General features: G+C 34.5%; 1 protein-coding gene across 1 annotated transcript; it reads right to left on the bottom strand.

Moving 5' to 3' along the window:
- Window positions 1-673: 673 nt before the first annotated feature.
- On the bottom strand, window positions 674-16,416 carry LOC118179520 (uncharacterized). Its single transcript, XM_035348696.2, has 4 exons — window positions 16,276-16,416; window positions 8,655-9,294; window positions 2,036-2,245; window positions 674-777 (listed from the first exon to the last, which is right to left on the bottom strand). Exons 1-3 carry the CDS (start codon window positions 16,300-16,302, stop codon window positions 2,058-2,060), a joined length of 855 nt encoding a protein of 284 aa, XP_035204587.1. The 5' UTR covers window positions 16,303-16,416; the 3' UTR covers window positions 674-777; window positions 2,036-2,057.
- Between the last annotated feature and the right edge of the window lie 6,031 nt (window positions 16,417-22,447).

Genomic DNA, 22,447 nt, shown 5'->3' with positions numbered 1-22,447 from the left:
CGAAGTGGACATAGTAATTAAATATATATGAATTTTAATTGTTTTCTGGCACGGTATAAATTTGAATGCAAGGTAGTAAAGGATTGCATTTTGAGGTTAGATTTTGATAAGGGAATCGTAAAACTAAGAAAATTGCAAACGCAATTCAACATACTCAATGCTTCAAAACCTACTCAAAGCCAACAAGCGGAATATAATACGTACGCGCACGCAAATTTTCTAAGTTTAAGTAATTGTTCAAGGAAAAGTATACTTCATACAATACGCAAGCCTCTCCGTACGAAAACGCTAGGTATTAAGTGCCTGTACAAAAACGTTCCATACCTTCGCGATGTGAAAATTGCATTAACTTTGTATGCAAATTTCCTATTCATTTCAATTGGGTATAGGAATTATAAATTACTGAAGACTAAAGAACAAACAATCTTTCATGTTTTAGACACTTGATAGGACCTTATTATAACCCTGGTGGTTGAGTTAAAATGGTTTCGTCGTCTTTATGAAAGTTTGTTTTTTTTAGTTTTATTATGATTTTATCAAAGACACTTGAGAAAGTGATAAAGTAATTATTTGTAGCAAACGCCAAGAGTTCTGTACTTAAGCGACGGCCTCGCAAGGGAAAACTAGCTTGCTTTTCCGTTACAGAAATGTGAAACAATAAGAATGCCACAAATGCTGCTAAAATGGATTTTATTAAATACTAAAATTAAGACAGTTAAAATACTAAAGTTCAGCCATATTCTTCAAACACTGGAGAAATTGATTTCACAGCAATACCTAGAAAGTAAAATAAAATTTTAATTTCAAAATGAAATATTAAAGATTCATATAAGGCATTTAGAAGTTAAAAGTTTCCTTATTTTTAGTCAAAACTTTCATATAAACACCGAAAATTTAATTCCACGTAATGCGTTTTTATATGTTATATGGCAAATGCATTTGAAGAATAGAGTTCAAAGTGAAAGTTTTTTTTCCAAGCCGTGAAACCTTAGAGTAAAGAAAATCTTAACTAGAGTGGTAATTTATTAGGACAAATTATATAAACTAAGATTTGTTTTAATTTGCTATGGCGAAGTACACCAAGGCTCTGTTACTAGAGGAAACTGATTTCGTGCAGGACATTCCGTTTGAATCTGGTTAGTATAGTGTCATAAAAGCCCAATTTTTGAACTGGGGAACAGGTTTGGTTTGAAGTTCGGCAGCACTACTCCGATTAATCGAGCATTTTTAACTTATGTCTGAACGGAGGGATTGGTTTGTTTGATTACGGCAAAGCACTCTAAAGCTAGCTTCCTAAAAGGAGCAAGATTCGAACTACCAATGTTCAGCAACTGGTGGCTCCTTAGACGGAGCGATTCACTGAAGAGCGGCGCGTTGCAACTTTTAGAATTCAGAACAAAAACTGAACGTAAATTTCACGCCACTACTGTGCCTGCTGTTTCTCAAATAAGTACTGCGAATACCGGTTTCGGTAGGGGCTATGGGCCGTACATCGCAGAAGGGAACAATATTCTTTCATGAAAATTTCCCGTGTGCCTGATTTTACTTCGCGATAATCAAAAATGGCTTTCAACATCTTGTCTTCACATCTTTAAGGATGTCATGTCAGTTGACTATGAAAGGCTCTTCGTGTTGTTCACATACAGTAACTGCTTGCTGAAAGAGTGAAACAAAACGCACATCTTTTCTAGCGTTCAGTAGCAGAGTATATAGGAGGAAATAAATGGTGTATGGCTACGAACGTTTTTAATTGTCAACACTTACGCGATTTTTGACTAACCCTATAACACCTACGTAGCCGGCCTCTTTATTGGAAACTCGGATGAACTATCAGCATTAAGCCGTCTTACTCACTGGTTGGCACTAATTGAAAAATTGTGTATAGTTTGATAGTCTGTTCCCGAAAATTTCGTTAATGTTTTGCAAACTATGTGAAAGTAAAACACTTTATTAGAATTTAACACGACTCGTGAAAAACGATAGGGAAAACAGTAACTACAGGGATATTAAAAGTGTGCAAGAAATGTTAACTTACCATACCAGCACAATAATTAAAATTAAGACTGAACAGTCGACCCTCCAGAAGTTCCGAATGGAACTACCTCACTGGTTCCTTCTCCAGTAGCGGGCCGAGATACCTCTTTAACCTGTTCTGCGTGGATGTCAGCCGACAACACTACAATCCGAGGTGAAGAGGAAGAGTCCGTTGTATCTCCAGTAGATGACTCCTGAACTACACCTAAAACTAAAATTCAGAATATTCATTCAGAATCACAAGCGTAAAGTATAAAACTGCGGATACAAAAAGGATATTTATCCGCTTTAAATTTAACACACATTCTCCAGTTCTTAAATTAAGGAGCCCAAATGTGAAAAATAACTAGCCCCATAATAGTAATGTTACCCATGATCCGAAACACCCCAAACCATACTTTTATTTTTAAGAAAACGTCGTGCCTAGTGGTTTCAACACCTAATTCTGCAAAATTTTGCGAATAAGATTGGCACTTGACAATCTGCATAGAATTTGGTAGTCATTTAATCTCGCATCAGAATCTATTTCCTATACAGATTTCACTTTTACTTGCATTCAAAAGCAAAAATTTTTATTCAGTTTATGTACGGCCCGTGAATAACATCTCGGATTTTTGGTGTCAAATGTCAAGGGAATCAGATTAGAAATATTGTCGACCAACGGTTACAGAAATAAAGGTCGTCTAAGGACTAACTGCGCGTATGCATTTAAATGCGTGTGAAGATGCATTACTTGGACTACTATTAATACTGTTTTATAGAGTAGAGAGTTTCAAGACAACATAAAATAAGTCTGAAAAAAGATTTAACTTCTTTGAAACAAAAGAGATTAACTTAAAAAATGAAACTGAATATGTACAGAATTGGTTAATTGTTCATATTACTTTACGAAAAATGTAAAAATACTTTTAAAAAGAACTTTCTGAACTTGCAAATATTTAAGGAAACTGAATATTAACTTGTATTATATCCTTACAAAGAATATCTTTACAAACTACAAAGACATCAAAATTTGTACATCTTTAATATAGTAAGGAACAGTGGACATCTTCCTATTAAATCGAGTTAGTTTTCAGAGGAAAGAGGAAAATGCTCCTGATTAAAAATATTTATAAACCCTATCAAAACTATGGTGCAATAATTTTAACAAGTGAAATACCGATTTATTAAGTTAGTAAACGCATGAACTTTTATGGACATTTTATGCATTTCGCTCATCTTTTTTAAATTAAAATTCCTGAAATGAGAAATCCTTAGAAGTTTTGTTTCATGAGCGAAGCTAGCGAAATCAATTTAATGTTTTAAACAAAATATTTCGGTACAGAGAAAAGTACACAGACTTCATCCTGTTAAGGGGAAGAATGCTTAAGCAGAAGTCTTCCTAATGGAAACACTCATTCACGTTACTTAGAGTAATCTTTTAAAACTCATACCTTCCGTTCAGCGAGATTTGAAACCTACACGGACTACCAGTGTTCAGACATTTTACAGCTGAAAAGTACCATAATATTGTAGGATCCAATCGTGCAAGCAAAGAAAGAACTACAACTGAAATTTAAGAAACAAATTTAAACTTATTCTTTGCCGTATCTGTATCAATTTAGCCTTAAAAATCGGTTATGGCAAAATACTACATACAGACAAGTTTATAGTTAATAAATCAGAAAATCCAACTGCACGAAACAAATCTCATTTCAAAGTAAATCTGAATAGATAGATGAAATTGACTATTGCAGTCTTAAAGTAATGCATGTCCTGCGACAGAACTTCATAGTTTATCTTAAACTCTGGATCTCCAGTTATAAAGTTTTAAATCTGATGCTAATATTTGCCCACATAGAGTGGTGCTAAAATGAACACCTAGGATAACCGAATTACTTAAACGAGTTGGCCAATATCTTCTTAATGACATGTTTCGAAACGTAGACCTTTACCAGAACCTAATTTCAAGTGCAATCGTAGCTAGAGAATGTTTAAAATAATCCCCCCCCCAAGTTGCAGTACAAAATGTATATATTGTACGTAATAATTAAAAGATTAGGTTAGACTTCGATTTGATAGTGACAATGCACACTAAGTTTTGCTCAGACGGGAGGATTCGCCTTAGGGTAAATATGTGATGAAAATTGGAGTGGATTCATGTTAAGAGTTAAGGAAAACCATGAAATGACCATGCAAACCAGGACACAAATCTTCGAAAAAGGTTAACCTATCAGAGCATATTGTTCACTAATAAATTAAGAGATTTACAAGTAAGTAGCAGCGGAAGATATTAGAATAAGAAAAAGATTGTTTCTAGAATACATTAGCTACGTAGAAATGAATTTAAGGCGTTTCATATATCAATATTCATTAAAATCAGTTTCCATTCACAAACGTGACATTTTACTGAGAAGCCTCGTACAAGTTATTTGTTCATATGCTTTATTTTTAGTCCAGTTTGTTTATTAACAAAGCGTACTATAGCTATTTTAAGCAACGGAGTTCCTTTTCAGGATTTCTACGCGAAGTTTCCCCATATTTACCTTACACATGAGGAAAAATCAGTTAATAAAACAAAGTTTGGAAATTTATTTCGTGATCACTTGCATTCCAGCGCAAGTTCCAAAATGCCTTCAACGGCATCCTTCATGTCTGGCAAGTTGTTAGAGTTAAATAACCGAGTAAAATTTAAATAATCCAGTTCATCTAATAATTTAAACCATAACAGAAAGAAATTCCGGGTTAGAAAGGAAATTTCAATTTAAATTAGGGAAAGCCACTTGCATATCTAAGTGATAAATTTAAGTAAGTTACTGCAATGAAGTTTTAGAAAGTCGTAGTTTGTTTTCCCCGAGACATGGGGAACTGTTTAAGAGAACGTTTATATATGAAAAAATTCAAAACAATTCATAAATTCACTCGCAATGTTAACATGAAAATTGCCGAGAAAAAGACCTGCAATGTCTAAACATTGCTTTAGCTCTACACTTTCTTGACGTCTTTCATAAAGTGCGATAAAATTACACGCATATACAAAGTTGCTCTGCAAACCGAATTAGCTGCGTCTAGTTATTACTTAATTTTAAAAAAACCCTTTGAGGGGCGGTATATAAAATAATTTAAACTGTGGTAAAATTTTGCATGAACTATAACTTATGGACCCTAAGGATACAAAATTGAGACTTAAAAAAATCTAGAGCGAAATCCTGAATTTTGAGAGACGGTATATATTTTATACCGGCGCCCCTCTAGGACATTTTTTTCCAGGTAGCTGTCAACTGTTAATCTTTGTTTTAAAAATTAATTGTGGGTACTTTTGATGTGCGTCTGTAGTGATGAGTGCTTGAATATAGTTATGCAAGTCTAAAGACATTTTTTTTTTAAATTTTGGCAGAAATTTAAAATTTTAAAAATAAAATTTATGTTTTTTTATGCACTTTGATGACGCAACCCAGCTGAACATACTTATGTAAAATATGGGTAAAAAGCTTTCCAACTTGATTTAAATTCAATATTATTTTATAAAAAAATTTAGCAATTATAACACTGCATGTGTAAATCGTATCATGCTGTAACTGAACTAGTATAATATTACAAGGAGATGTAACTCAGCCGAAAATTAAAAAAATTGAAAAATGAAGCACTACAACCGACTCAGCTGAGAAAGTATGTTGCATTTTTGAGATTGTATTTTATACTTTAGATAATATGAAAAAACAACCATGCTTCATACTATGATACGAAGAATCGCCCCCCCCCTCCACGCACACACACTTTAGATCATCAAGGACCGTAAGGGTCCCTTTTTTATTTTTTGTTCAGGAAGAAACGCCGTTAAAAAATTTTATTATTTGATACACCTCAAAGCTCTTATTCTGATTTTCAACTCCTTTGGCTGCATAGGAGCTCCTTTTCAACTTTTGGATAAATTTTAGTTAGCATCTAAAACGGGCCTTAGAAATATTTTTCCTCCTTTCACCAACTGTGAGAATTTATTTCGGAAACAACCTATTTGTATCAACGAGAGCGCAGATTTCTATTGTGTTCTCTAGTCTTTCATCTGAAATTAACAAAGAATTTCCCTAAAGAATAAAAGCATGCTTTCAAACCAGCAGTTTTTGTGAAGGAAGAGCGACGGAGAGCTCGCGACTTCGGGTGAGATGGACCTTAAGTACATTTCCATTTTAAGTGAGCTTTCCCTTTGTGTGATCTTATCACACCTCTCTAAGGGAAGAAGTTCCCTTAGAGAGGTGTGATAAGATCACACAAAGGGAAAGCTCACTCCCGAAGCGTGACTCCCGAATGACAAATTAGTTGTCAATCACCTCTTTCATTTTCCTTGCATTCTAGAATTTTGGAAAACACGAAGCAACGGGTGTCTTTTGGGGGCTAACATGCCACATTTAACCCCCACAATTGTGTAAAGTTTTGACCCCAGATGGCAATTTTGAAATCAATGAGTCTTTCTTTTGGAAAAGAGATAAGTGCTGAAATAAAAATTTTAGCTAAACACAGACGAATGAAACTCGAGCTGAGTACACAAAGAATAAATGAAACTAATATACTTGTATTCAGTCCTAGCGCAGAGTCAATAAACTCCCCATTCCTCCATGAACATAATACTGAATCCTGAACGACTTATAAATTAAACATGAAAAATTATTACATCAAACTGTTATAATAATAAAGAAATTCTGTCATGTCACAGAGTATAAAAGGAGAAGACTGGTGCTGCCATCTATTGGCGTGGTACCCTCAGTGTGGGCGCCGGTATATATTATATACCGGTTTTAAAATCGTATAAATATTCTGTTAATTATCATTTCTGACAAAAATGAAGTAAATATATAAGATTCAGCATGTGTACGTCATATATTTGCAAGTTTTGAATCTTTTCCTTCCGTCCAATAGAATTTATCAATCTTCCAACATGATACCTTGCAAAGAGGTATATTAATTTCATAACTGCAAAATATTGAGCATTCATAGGGTGATACTACCATTTAGAATTGAAAGGAAACACTAGAAACTTACGATTATAGCTTTTGGTGTAGAAAAATTAGCATTTTTTCGGAGGTTAAAAAATTGACAAACAACCGGTATATATTGTATACCGGTGCCCTTCAAAGGGTTAAGATAAAATGATTGGTTTTATCTTTCAATACTATTCAATTTGAGTTTACTTTTAAGCCTTTGTCATCTGAACAGTTAGCAATGAAGAAGTCTTATTCAGATTTGGCGACTTAATGTTCAGAGTCATTTAAATTCCCTTTATCTGTGCTATCGAATGTTATGCAATTTTCTTACTGACAAAGTTGGCTTACGATTCAAGCGTTAAGCCCTTTCATAACCGAAGGCTGACTTTCCGAGTTTGTTTCACTTATTTAATAAAGCTGAATACACGAGGACTACCCGTGTTAGGAGGAGTAAAGCCTTCATTTAGAATGTCTACACTATTCTGTTATTGATCAAGCCAATTTCACAAACCACCTTAGCAGCCTTAAGATAGTTTGGCGGTTAGGTTATTTAATTACCGCAAAGCCTAGAGGGATATCTGCCCAAGGGGAGGGATGCCTTCGTGGAGGAATTTCTAAGGAAACGTGGCTCTTATACATGGGGCAAACCACGAAAACACCCATGCAGCAAACCCGTTCGCGGGATTGGAACATCGGATCGAACTACCAGTGTTCAGCGACTTTACCTCCACCGCTGGTGGGCTCGATAGTTTGGCGGAAAAAGACACCTAAATCAAAAGCCGGTAAATTTTTTCAAACACGCTAAACGTTAATTTGAAAATTATTTTATAAAACACGGAAAGGAGGCTGCTACTGTGATATATTGCTCGTATTAAGTTGTATCCCCATTTTCTTCATCAGTAGCCTAATCATTCGTACAAAATGTCAATACAGCCAAGAAACTTGCTCAAAGTTATTTTATATATACATATTTTATTTCAGTTAAATTTTCTGTCGAAATCAGTTTCCTGTAGCAGAGGGTGGCCGTATCAATGTGATAAAATATTTCTGATCGCGATCTCGCGGATTCATTCAGTTTTTAATATAACCGATGTACATTTGGATAGGGCAGGTGTAAGTTAACACTATTTAGGTTCCGATAGCATTCAGCCGAAACTCGTCGAGAGGTTATTTCGCCTGAATGCTTAGAACGTTTTCAAGATTCATATTTTGTCGCATGAAAAATCTTACTCAAAATGTCATTTGGAGTTTTCCGTTCTCTATTATCTTCCATTTTGTGTGCGCTCAGTTTAGGAACTAAACCTTAAAAAGACAATACAAAATAAAGGTACAAATTTTGCGGTCAACGTAACAGACTCTCGTGTCTAGATTCAATGGATTATGCAAAGCACGAGAAAGCTACACTCGAATACAAGCTTTAACTTCGAAGAGCTTTCTCTAATAAATTAGTTCGTATTCAATTACGCACAAATGTTTTGCATCTTTAATTTACCGTTTATCATAAATCGTAGAACAGAATACCTCAGTTATAGATTGTGATAAAATTTAACAATTACACTCTAGTTTATAAGATACAAGATTAGAAACTTACCAAATTAACCAAATAGTTACGTGAAATAAATGTAAGGTTTAAACGCTACTATTATCAATTCATAAAGTTACCTTGAGGTACAGGGGAGTCAAAAGCGGGATTCCCTGCGTTCATACGTTTTTGGCTCACATGAGGTTCTTTCTCGCTAGTTGACGGAGATGTAAGCGGAGAGGTGGACAAAAGTAGGTAGGTAGAAATCCATCCCAGCCACGTTACGATTACAGGAGCAAAGAATCCAACAATGGACACTGCAAGAATTCCATATGCTGGCCAAGAAGCTGGTGCATCCAAAAGCAAAGCTAAAACCAACGATGTAATCATTGAACTTGTAACGATGGCATAATATACTACCCAAAATATCTTCCCATAGCAGAATAGATAAAGGGTTTCTGTACATTCAGCCATTCGAGATGGGCGAAATTCTTTACGTTCCACAACAGGTTCCATAACATGTGTGATTGCAGGAGGTGCTTGGAATTGCCCTTGTAAAACCGGAATCCCTGCTTCACTTTCTTCCGGACTGTAAGCAGGAATCGGTGTTTCACTGGCTTCCGGACTGAAAGCAGGAATCTGTGTTTCACTGGCTTCAGGATCCATTGAGCATTTGCCTGTTGATATAGTAGACGTTTCACCTCGTGGAATTACTTTCGTAGTTGGTGTCACGATAAAGGTTTCCAATGTCTTAGGGCTCTCCATGTCAGAAGACGAAACCTGGGAAAAACAGAATAGAGAAACTCACCAACAAATTTCGGATTTTATCAGATTATAATCAAAATATTTTGTACAACGTGTATGCACATGGACGCCAAGTATTTGATTTTACGAAGAAATAGCGCTATGATATATTAACACCATCATTTATAGCCCCGTAAAACCAGAGCCTATAAGCCCACAATTTAAGTCTAGGCAGCAATCGAGCCTTGAACATCATTACCCCTTATCGGCTGCCTTAAAAACCACAAAGCCAGACATAAGTTAGGGGGTCCCGTTTTACCACATAAATTATCACACTTGATAGAGAAATAAAAATGTATATTTATTAGTGTTTAAAGCTACTTAATTCAAACATTTGACTGCATGCAGTTTAGCTTTCCTGACCATTGGATTCCAACTACTGATTAAATATAAATAGATTAAAAACGCATTTAGGGGCTCCCTCGTCTGAGAACCTTTGGACAGTAAATGATTCGACAAAAAGACATCTCTATAAGCGATGTCATTTACATCGGCTGTAATGAAATAATACTTAAACTGCTCTATTTAGCGTAATCAAATACATTGTGATAAAAGAACGCATGTAAACGTTTCCTCCTGTAACTTATAAATTAACGTCATCTATGGTTATTACGGTGCAAATAAGAATTAAATGAAAGGGATTACAAGGCCTGTGTAAATATGAAGTAAAGGATTTTACGATTATAAATGCGGGCAACATTTCTTTAGAGCTGCAATGTGCACTTGAAGCCATTCACGATGAATGAGGAATTATAGCTTCTCAAAACTAACGATCTTTTATCTAGATCACTTCAATCCGATACCAAAGTCTAGTCGAAATTTACAATCTGAAGCACAGATTCAACGAACGGTTTTTGAGCTATTGCAGTTGTATACCAAGAGCACCCATGTTACTGAAATTGGGATAAGAGATTGGTCTGACTGCTTAAGGTTTCTACAGATTTTGATCATAACTGCTTCATCATTTACCAACATATCAATTTAGACACCCGTTATATTTACAATGCAGTTTAAAATAAAAAATGGTCTTTAAATATACAGGCATTCATACGCTTTTAAAGTGTTGAGAAAAGAATAATTGTCCATCAATTTTTGTTGGTTAAATTAACGTAAACAATATTGAGCTCCCTACCATGGCGAGGATGCCTTCATCGGAGGAGTAGTATATATAGGAATAACCATGAAAACACTCATGCATAGCTAGCTAGTTTTCTAGGATTCGAATGTTGTCAAAAAGAGAGAAAGACAAGTTATACGTACAGAGAATAATTAGGAGATTAACAGAATTTTTTTAGACCTTTGAGCAAAATATTTCATCATTGAATGTTTTTTACATTTATATACACGTAATAGATTTAAACATGATAGTTAAGTTTCATACGATTAAAATTATAAGTGGATGCAAACTAAGGTAGACTTTTTAAGGTAGTACTTTTAAAAAACAAGAAATCTGATGTACACGTTGTTTCGAATGACTTATTTTAACAGTTCAAGAGAACAAATTAGCCATTAAGTACTTTCAGTTAATTTATTTTAAAATTTTACGTTTTTGCACCCACCCTGTTCTCCCTCGTTGACTTTTAAAACTTTAACACATTGAAAGTTTTCTTCTCAGCTTTCGAGGAGAGTGAAATTTCAGTTGGCTTAATGTTATAACCTGCACCCTTCCCATTTAAGACTTCTTTAAAATCCATACAAAAAATTTAACTGTCAAATATGATTAAACACGGCGTCCACATTCTTCATCGACCCTTTCTAATCAGATTAACAGGAAACGCAGCAACAATATACCAAGGCATGGAGTTAAGTCTGCTATGAGCCATGTTGCTAACGCAAAACTAGTAAACATCTAAAATAAAGTCCGGCTGTTGTAAAATTTAAATTGTATCGAAATAGCTATTTATCACTTCGAGAATGACAGTTTGCTTAAAGCCAAACATTAACTTTGGTCGAGTTGACTACCGACTGTAACAAGAAACTCATCAGCCTATATACTGCTATTGTAGGGGGTTAATCTTACCACATTCATTTATTTAGCTACGGCAGAACCCGCATGGCTCATCTGCCTAACGGGGGGACGAAGGCACTTATCCACATTTTTCCCCTAATGGCGGGTACTTGCATATGCCGGCATCGGCCACTTCCAAGGGCAGATGGGCCGTCTATTATGGAAGCACCTAACAGGTGGGCCACCATTGCCTCCTATGAAGGGAAAGGCAATTTTTACATTCATGCCTTCTCCGAGATTCGAAACCTTCGCTCCCGCAGTCAGGCTCCCCTAACCAGTATACCGTCTGAGCGGCCTTATCCATGTTACACATTGAGAAAAACCACGAAACCGCCTATGTAACTAGACTGATGCTTGCTTGGAATCGAAGCCAGGTGGAGCTAGCAATGTTCAGCAGCTTTATCGAGAGGCCTATGGTGGGCTTATTGAAAGTCAGACGAGTCATCGATAAAGTATAATCTTTGGCGTTCTTGTTGGGCTACAGATGAAATTAATCCCTATACAGATAAGCCTTAACACGATCAATATACTAAAATAAGAGATCAAAGATTTTCCGGAAATGTGTGGGTAATCTGAATGTGATAAACACTTTCAGTTGAAGAGCTTAGAGTTTCATCATTTGCATATTCGTCATTTAGTTAGAGAGCTCATGGAAGAAAAGCCTTCAGTAATTTTACTATTTAAATTCAACAACAACCAAATGAGTAACGCTGAACTTATAAAATGATTTCAACTTTCTAATACGGTCACGCAATATAATCAACAGAACATACGAACTGAAAGTTCCACTTTTCAAAAGGTTGTTAATCACCTAATATGAAAACCTAAAAGATTATTTGCATTTGAAAGTTTTGCTGAGTATGCAATTTGTATGAGCCATATTTCATTTAAAGAAGCGATAGGTTTAAATGTTATAATTGGATTTTAGTAAGCCTTTATAGGCTTTGGGGCTAGTTGAAACTATAGAAGACTACTATCTATATTAGCATCTATTAGCAAATAAACCAGTAATACCACACAGGATTCCGCTTTCCAGTGAGCGTTGTACAGCTACAGTTTTTATTGCTGAAATTGTTTCACGGAGACTGCGATAATCGTAGCTTCCTTTGTAATTCAAGGTCTATTAACTCAAATGCATTTGTACATTTAATTTATTGGCAACAATTTTCCCTCGTTAAATTTCGTGTAAAATTTAACAAAATTCAAGCAATCCATCACAAATGCGATACTTCTCAAAAGTTCTCCTATTTTCGCGGATTCAAGCTGGACAAAGATTCAAGAGGAAATATGCTAACAGTGACAAAGTGTTAATATGAGAAACAAGATCTTGAGGAAGTCACATGCTTTCTTATTTAGCAAAAATATAAAAGCAAAGATAAACCGCGGATTATAACAAGCCCTTCGACGAGAGTTTGAATAAGATCGCTAAACAATACCGGGAAAACTCTGTTTTAATTAGCTTTTCGTCGTAGAAAATACATTTCGTAGCCAAAATATTTCAATAGATTGTAGGCGGTGTATCGACGAGTACGAGTTGATAACCAAAGCTGCTTTTTCAGAAACATTGAAGTTTCTTTAATGTCAAGTAGAAATTTAGAAACCACCCTAACGGTTAAGTACGCAATATTTGAGAATACGCTGAACTAGCATAAAGATTGTTTTAGTAAGGAATGTTGCTATTTTCAGATGGATTTTCTGTAGTTTTATTTCACATTCTAACGTGATTTTATACACAAATTTCACAAAATTATCTGTATACTTGTGATAAAATTGGTTTCTTACGCATACTTTAACCAGTTTCAAAATAAGTACTCATGAGCTAGACTGAAATATAGTAAAATATAAGAAGGCTGTCTAGGAAAGTGGAAGTATTTCTGAGGAAAAAATAACTCGCATTCACGTTAAACGTTTAAAAACCTGAAAAACTCATTCAGTCAACCTGTTCGGGCAAAAAGCAGAACTTCAAACTTTCAAAATTCAGGATTCTTAATCATTACGTTAGTTTTCGGAGTCCAGCTGTGCGAGTTGTCTGCGATGAAAGGAATAAGATATTTTACCGGACAAAATTGCTCAAAGGAACAATTGGTTTGAATTTTGTTTTCAAAGTCATTAAGAAACTTCTACCGGAACAAAAATACACTTGCAAGTAGGGTTATTGTTTTCATTTTTGCAACAAATACTTAATTAGTAAGTAAAACATGCAATAAAGTAATTTTAGAAACTATCCTTTTTCTGTAAAATATACCATACAATACCTTAGCGTTTTCTCTTATAAAATAAATGTACATCTATTGAAAGTACCAAATCCGTAATCGATGTATCATGGCCTATATTTAACAAATCAAATTAGTATACAATAAGTTAGTTTTGTTCATCACCAGTTTACCTAAGGAAATATTCTTTCACAAGAAACGAATACTTTATACTTATACTATCCAGCCCTACATCATAAAAAAGGATTCTGAATGACTAAACGTTCAATCACTTCATAGAAATGGATTTAACCGATTAGCCGCTGGTGTTGCGTTGACGCAACGGTCAAAATAAATGTGTATATAAATATAACTACCTAAGATAATTTATACCAGCAGATGATGTGTAGGGAATATTATGAAGATTATTTCTGTAAAAAATGTTTGCCTTCAACAATCATTTTGTTTATAATAAGTAATCTCGTACTTTAAGCAAAATTTAAGCAACATTTTAGACCGGATATTTTTGTTGAAAATATATAACGAAAGAATCGCCGTCTATTTTAGTCAAGGTCACCATTTATCAGAACATTACATCACTTAGACGTTTATATTTGTGTTGGGAAGAAAGGAAAAACAGGTCTTGCGCTGGCGCAACGTCAGCAGGAAACGGGTAGTCAATCTCCTTTTTCACTCATTCCTTTCGATGTTCTGGCTCATGCTCTGGTTGTTTAAAAATGCCTAGAACGAGGTATCTTACATTAGAAGCCCTTCAAAGTTTTTTTGATGAAGAAACAGATGATGATAGTGTTAATAATGGCCAGAATGAAACTGATATTGTTGTTGTTCCTTCAGAGATTGTAGAAGCTAGTGATGAAGAAAGCAATGGCAATGTTTTAAATAATGATATTTTACCAAATGATACTGCTGGCGAAGAAGAAACTCACGTAAGAAGCAAATTTCAGCCTTCTAAAAGCAGTTATAGTCATACTAAAAAGTTTAAAAAGCAGAAGAATGAAATCTTGAAGTGGATAAAAAAGGAACTGTTAGTTATGTCTCAGGAAGAACATGAAGAAAGAGATAGAAGAGAAATTACAAAAGACAAAATAAAACTTAAAACTAGTGCACAGATTTTCGATTTTCTTTTTGGTTTAGACATTTACTCTTGTTGAACAGACAAATATATACGCTCAGCAGGAAAAAAAAAAAAAAAAACAGAATTTATTGCATTTGAAGCCTACATGAGAAGATTTATTCGAATATTATTGCTTACAGGATATCATTCTTTAACTCAAGAAAAAATGTATTGGTCTTTTGATTTGATAAGGACAATTCCGTTTCTGTTGTACGAGTATCGATATCACGTTTGCAGTACAGGAATATGAAGCCGAATTTGCATTTGACAGTCAAATTGACAATACTGATAAATTATACGAGGTGAAACCGTATTTAAACTTACTAAATATCACCACTTTTTTTACTACTGGAAATACACTATTTTATATTTCAGATGCGAGAACGCATTATTCCTTTTGCAAACTCCTATTGAGAGTGTAGAATTAGATCAACAACAGGAAGACCTAGTAAATTCAGCATTCAAAAACCATTGCATGGAGATGGTAGACATTTTATCGTAAATGTACGTTGTAAGGAGTACCATAGCCAGACTGTTTATAGATGCAAAGTATGTAATGTAGCTTTACATCATGATTGTAATCAAGCTTTTCATGCTTTAATCTTTCATTTGAAATCTGTATTTGTTAAAGAAATACAATGTATATTTTAATATTAAACTAATTACAAGTAAAGTGATTTGTAGATTTATAAAACGTTATACAGATAAAAAGTAATTCTGCGCTCCACTCAAAAGGAAACATCACACGAGTACAATCCTACTCACTAAACATCCGTAGTCTTATTCCGCTGACGTTGCGCGAACGCAACACTCACTTTCTCCACAGGTAAGAGCATTTTTTATTTTCAATGTAAATTTATGTTACAAATGCTTAATTTAATATTTGTTATTTTCATGAGAAAAGAAACATTCCCTGTAGCTTTGGCGGTTAATGGGTTAATTAAACCCTTATGTAAACTATACTTTCATTTTCTTAGGTTTTCACAGAAAATGATGCCGTCTCACATACTTTTAATATGAACGTACATAACAAGTCTTTAAATAACATGATAGTACAATTTCTAACACCCATAGTGTAAACATTTCGATATTAGCCTTTATCTTAAACTACCACCGCGTATTTACACAACTAATTTTAAACATTGCATCGATGAACAAATAACTGCATTTGTAAGAAACCTCCCCTCATGAACTTAAGTAACCTATAAAACTGGAAAGCACACTAGCCGTTACGTAGCATTAAAGTTCGAAGAATCACCCAATTGTTATTATACGGTTTACACAATAAGCTAATGTAAAAATTATACTTCAATTTCATTCTTTATTCGTGATCATTATTTACAAATTTGAAGCCGAAACGTTTTGTTTAAACTTGCACTAATGAATAGTTCTCATAGAAATAAATCATTTCCGAACCTTTTAAATATTTCTGATAATGTACAAAAAACGTATATTTGGAGAATAAACCAATACAACATTTAAGAATAAAGTTAAGAAATAGTTAAAGCAATTGCTTTTGGATTTAATGATTTCTTATTATCATAAGAACTTATAGCTCGAAAATTATCTCTAAACTACGAATTAACAACTAAGCTTAAAAAAGGAAAACAAAACAAACGTACCTTCGCACTTGCCTCTGGATTAGACATCTTCAGCACAAGAATAAACCGTAATGAAAAGGCATGTGCCGAAATCAGTTTATATGCGAAAAATTTAGATCAAATTCCTTAACACATCTTCTTAACAAACACATGGCTTATCTGGCTCAGAGAGTATGCCACATTGCGGCAGGTTGAAAAACCTTACTCACAGAAACTTACAGAAACTCACAGAAACTCAGAAATGACTCCATTAATCCGATGAATCTAAGAAGCAATATTAATAGAAGCGACCTTTCAACTTTTCAAATTTAATTTTATTATTACTATTATTATTATTGAGTTAAATAAAATATGTGAAATTTTATACGTAAATCGATTTACGCTGAAACGTTAACGATTACATTAAATACACTAAAAGGTTAAGTATAAATTTTAGCTGCCATAAATTCTTGATGATGCGAAATTAAAAGCACGAGCTGCTAATAACAATGAAGGAGAAATTTAAATAAATTGAATAACTGCTGCATAACAACAAGTTCGTTTTCAAGAGATTCCTAATACAGATTTCTCTCCTGGTGGCAAAAATGAACTGTATTATAAAAATTTACCAACATATTAGACAGATTTATGTCAAGTCTCATATTAATAAATCAATTAAATGACATATTCAGAGCTATAAGCAATTATATTCCCATGTTCATACTGACTAAATAATTACCGTACTGCTAATTACCGCTCACGTTTGAAATTATAATCTTGCTTAGAATGGTTCTACGTTATCCAATTATTTTTAAAATCTCAGTTTTTTTCTCATGGAATTGTCAACATTTCTGCAGCTGTGCAATGCCCTGGCTATATAAAACTCGGGAGTCTTGGACATAACGAGTCCGTGAGTTAGGACCATAGGTGCCTCATTGTTGAAAGCTTTCTCATGAAAGCGGTTGTCGAGGAAAGAGAACAACAAATGGTGATTTGTTAGCTCTAAGCACCGTTTCTCCCAAAAAGCAGTTAAATTGCATCCCTGGTCGTCCTTGCCACGTGGAGTCTCGCATTATCCCGCAGGTACAGCACATCCTTGTCATTAAGCAACTCTGGCTTCTTTGCTTCAACGAATGTTGCACCGTTTTAACTGCTATTAGTACAGATCCTCAGTGATGATAATGACTTGGCGACTAGTCCACGGGATATACTACAGGACAGGAAACCACAGAATAGGCCAGCTGTATTACCATTTAGGCTTTCAAGCTTAGTTGCCTATTATGTGGAACCATCTACTATCAGCTATGCCCAACCAGGGTCCCAGCCTGTCATTTATTGCATAATCAAATTTTACATTGAAAATTACAAAACGTTTGAATAGAACATACATAAATACATAAAGTTTTGCATGCATTAGATACGTATAAATACAATAAGTGCTATGAAGTAATTACTACGATAATTTATAGGCGATTCGAGCTTATGTCTGAGAATACTACTCTTTATAATTTGTAACAACCCTGTTCTATCATTTTCTTGTGTATAACGACGGAAATGTAATTCTTTAGTTAGGGTACCGTCAAACATATAATGGTCTATAGTGCCTGGTGACCGTGAAATGCAGTAATATGTCTGATGAACTCCGAAGCGGAAGAGATAGACAATGAAACTACCGTGGGCTGTCAAAATGAGAGTTAACTGCTCGACTTGTAGAAATCAGTTTTCTGCAGGTAACTGGCAAAAAATTGAAAACTTCTTCTTCCTCTTTCTTCTGAATTCCAGTTGGTTGTCCAAATTGAAATGAGATCAGCTTTCAGATAAGATTTTGTTATTGTTGTGAATTGTCTCACTTGTCTGACAGTAATATCAGAACAAGACCACGAAAGTTATCGTGCAACGGCAGCACACCTGTCGATTGCACGATGACCTTTCGCTAGCAAGCGTATTTGAGTGCCATACAGGTGACAGTACGACTTAGCTCAGTTCCGCCCCCAATTTTTTAGGCGAGCACCCTGGTGTGACGGGTTCGAAGATCACACAACCCTCTTCCTTTACCATTAACCTCTGAAGAAGACCTTTCGCTGACCGCATATTTAGAGTGCTCCCATGCCGCGAATTTACAAACATCCATGCCTTCTCCGGAATTCGAAACCGGGTCCTTCGGTATAACAGTAGCGTCCCCCAACCACTACACCGTCTGCGCTGCCGACAAGATTTTAGATATGGTATGGGATTAGGTACACATGTAATTGGCATTGAAAGATTATTTGTGGCTTCCTTGACTAGTTGATCTGCGATTCATTGCCAGTAGTGCCAACGTGGGCCCGCGTCCAATGCAGTTTTTGTAATAATTATTTTTGGATAGTTCGTTAAAAGTACTTTTATTTCCTTGACCAAACGTGAGCGATTTTGTCATGTTATTGCTTGAATGCTGGAAAAAATATCTATTATGATTACACATATTTCTGTTAGATATTTTGAAAATATTATCACTTCTTTGATAGCTATTAATTCGACTTGAAAAACAGAATTGGTGATTTTTAGTCTTGTTTGTTAAGGTTTAATTTGAAAATTGTAACAATAATCACAGTAGGTACTACCTACACTTGCTCTGTTTTTAACAAAAGGTTGTATAACTAAACATTGCGTAATATTTTCACAGTCAAATAGATGGTAGATTTTGTTACTGATATGACTTGTTTGTGGAAGTCTAGAAACTTTAGTTTCGATAGTTTCTTTATGTAGGGTTAATGTTATTGGTGGAATTGGTAATCTGTAATGCAGTTCTACAGGCTTTTGTTACTGAAGGTAACAAAATGTCTTAGAAAGGAAATTAGTTGTCTTTTAACATGAATATTTAAACTGGACCCGAAAGCAGAGGCACCATGAAGAATTTTTTCTGTAACTGTATGATACAATAACGTTTGAAATTTTGGGGTTATTCCCCAAAAACAAGCTGATGTGGATTTCAAAGAGTTAGAAAGAGTCGTAATTTTATTTTTGAGATTATTGATATGCTGGTGCCAGGAGAATTTTTTATCAATTTTGATACCTAAATACATGAAGCTTTTTTCTATTTTCATTTTTTTCTTGCGTAACTTTTATAATTTGATAAGAGGAACCTGGTTTTTCAATGTAAATGGCTTTGCTGTTGGAGAATGAAATTGTAAGAACAAATTTGGTTGTCCAATGTTGAAAAATCTGTATGAATTATGAGCTTTTTCCTCAATGTATTTTCGAGTTTTTTCCTTTGATTATATTATAAGAAAAAAATCATCAGCATAAGCTCGGGCATGTGTGTCTGGGACTATCAAAAATTACAAAAGCTTCACTTGTAATCAAGTTTCATAATAACAGTCCCAGGCGAGAACCTTGTGGGCAGCCTTTTGTAATTTTTATATGAAAAATTTCTTTCATTTGAGATAAAATGTAGGTATATTCCATTTAAATAATCATTGATTAGGTTATATATTGAGACTGGGCAGTTGATCGATAGTCAAATTTGTAAAATGTTCGTCCAGCGCAAAGAGTCGAAAGTTGATTGAATATCTAAGGAAATTATTATTGAATATAGATTATTAACTTTATTGACAGATACGGCTTCTTGAATAGCTTGCCTGTCAGGATCAACTGATTTATTACTTGTGAACCCTAATTGCCTTTTATGGATTATTTTATTTCGGCGTAAATGAAAATTTAATCTTGTGAGTGTTAACTTTTCTAATAGTTTACCGAGTACTGTAATGAGACATACGGGACGTTATGAAAAAGAACTGCTTTCAGATTTATTTGTCTTTACAAAGAGACTGATTGCTGCTTTCTTTAGTATATTAATGAAAAGTTGAATTTTTCCAAAAAGGGTGCACGAATGATTTTTATTAAGTCATTGTTTGCTGACAAAATAATTTCTTTTAAAATGATGTTGTATAGACAACATCATTTTAGAACAAATTTTCGTCGGTTCATTTTAAAACAAACCATAGTTCCCGACGGTTATTTCTATACTGTCGGGACCTGATGCTTTTTTTAGAGTTTAAATCTTTCATTATGCTTTTTATTCCTACGAGATTTGGAAGATCAGAAATAATTTCCTTTTTATTATTTAATCAATCTTCCTGTGAAATTTCAATGGCTTGCTTTGTTGCTAAATTCTCTTCGTCTTGAAGAAACAGTTGAGAAAGAATTTATAAAGTAACATCAGCTAAAGAATGGGAAGCTTGAAAGCTTGATATTGAAAGCTGTGGAGGTATAAAGATTTTGTTATGAGCGATTTTAAAAACTGAAGCATAAAATTAAGATATATTACTGCAGAAGTTGCGCCAGCTGTTTATTTTTGCAATTCTAATGTTTCTTTTGTAAAGTGTTCTTGATTTGTTGAATTGTAATTTTATTTGATTCTTTCTTCAAGCTATTTACATGCCTTATATTTTCGTCTCAATGATACATTATTTGAAGTTGCAGGATTTTCATTCACCAGCTTATTTTGAGCTTTGCAAAGATTAATCAGTATTTGTAGGTGAAATTACAAGCCTCTATTATTATTTTAATAAAATTATTCATGGCAATATTTGCTTTAACTCTTGTTGAAGCTTTATCGAAAGAGTCAATAATTTCATGGAATTTATTTAGTATTTTTGTTTTATGTCTTTGTTTAGTTGTAAATAAAATTTCATGTTTTAATTGAAAGGTTATGTAATTATGATCACTTAATGATTCCCTGCCCAAAAAGGCCCAATTTGAGATTGATAAATCTAAATTTGTAGAGACTAAATTTGTGAGGCCTATCCAACCTTGAGATATTAAACTAGAGATGGTAGAAGGATTCTCTGGAGAATTTAAAATTACGAGTCGCTTTTCTTGAATAAATTCTGTAAGAATTTTCCCTCTATTGTTTTCAGATATTGCTCTCCAGATTGGACTATGCACATTAAAATCACCAGAGATGAGATGATAAGTGTTTGGTGGTAGTTGTAAGGTAGCTATTTTTTTGTAAGATTTCTTAAATTTCTGATGAAGACGGTGCATGAACAAAAGTACAATACATTGAATGAAGTAAGTTTTCTAACGTTATTTGTGACTGTAAACGTTGTTGTTGTTCTGAGTTATCTCACTTGTCTGATAGTAACATCAGTGCATGCCCATGAAATTCATTATAGCAAGGCATGCATCATTGCGCTTGTCGTTAGCAAGATCCTAGAGTACCACATCGGTGACAGAACGACTTTGCTCATTTCCGTCCCCGATTTTGATAGAGAGCACCCCGAGGGACTCCCACGCCTTTCTCCCTAACAACCACTTCTCAAGAGAACATTTAGCTCCCCGCCTATTTAGAGTGCTTCCATACCGCACTGACACTATACATTTACAAAGATAATTGCCTTCTCCGGGATTCGAACCCGGAGGACCTTCGGAGGGCAGGCAACGTCACTAACCACTATCCAGGTTGGGCGGCGTAAAATTTGTTCTATGAACAACAATTCGCGTTAGAGGATCTGAATAAACCATTCCTGGTTTAGCTGTGTTAGAAAGAACAGAAAAATGTCCCGGTGGAAGTACCGATGTTTTGGAAGCTAGTAATATAAGGTACTTGTACAAAAATTAAGTTAATGTCTTCTTCTTGTTCTGTCTTTAAGTCATGTGGTAGAATAATACGTGCACCTTGTAGATTTATTTGAAGCATTTTTAGATGAGCTGTTTGCTGAAATAGAAAGCTATATATATCTGAATCAATATGAGAGGAGCAGTTGTGGCATTTCATTAGCAAAGGGTTCTACATTTTGTTTTGTTAGCTTCTAAATCATAGGAAGGGCATTAAACTTCATAGGCATTATATTATTGAGCTAATTATTCACATGACAGTTAATGTAGGAAAGGTTGTACACTGGACATAGAGGTGATATGTGAGATCAGGTCCGGACACCCGGGCTGCATGCATAGACTAATCGGGTATTGTCCAGATCCCGCAACTATCTAAAGCTACAATGCAAAATTAAGACATTACACGGCTATACAAGGGTAAAGTATCAGATTTTTCTGCATGCGTTGTATAAAGTGGAATATGCAAAATACAGAAAAGAGAAGTGAAGGCACAATACATTCCATATTAATATTTGATGGAATAACATTATTTTAAAAGCTCATTTTTGCGGAAATTTTGCTGTACGCTGAAAACGTTCCAAAACTAACTTTGCAAATAAACATTCTTCTGGTTACA

This window comes from Stegodyphus dumicola, chromosome X1, assembly GCF_044657685.1.
Source record: "Stegodyphus dumicola isolate Sdum_Otavi_A_Nest chromosome X1, ASM4465768v1".
NCBI classification, from domain to species: Eukaryota; Metazoa; Arthropoda; class Arachnida; order Araneae; family Eresidae; genus Stegodyphus; species Stegodyphus dumicola.
The sequence above is the reverse complement of the archived record's forward strand: the minus strand, read 5'-3'. Positions and strand labels throughout refer to the sequence as shown.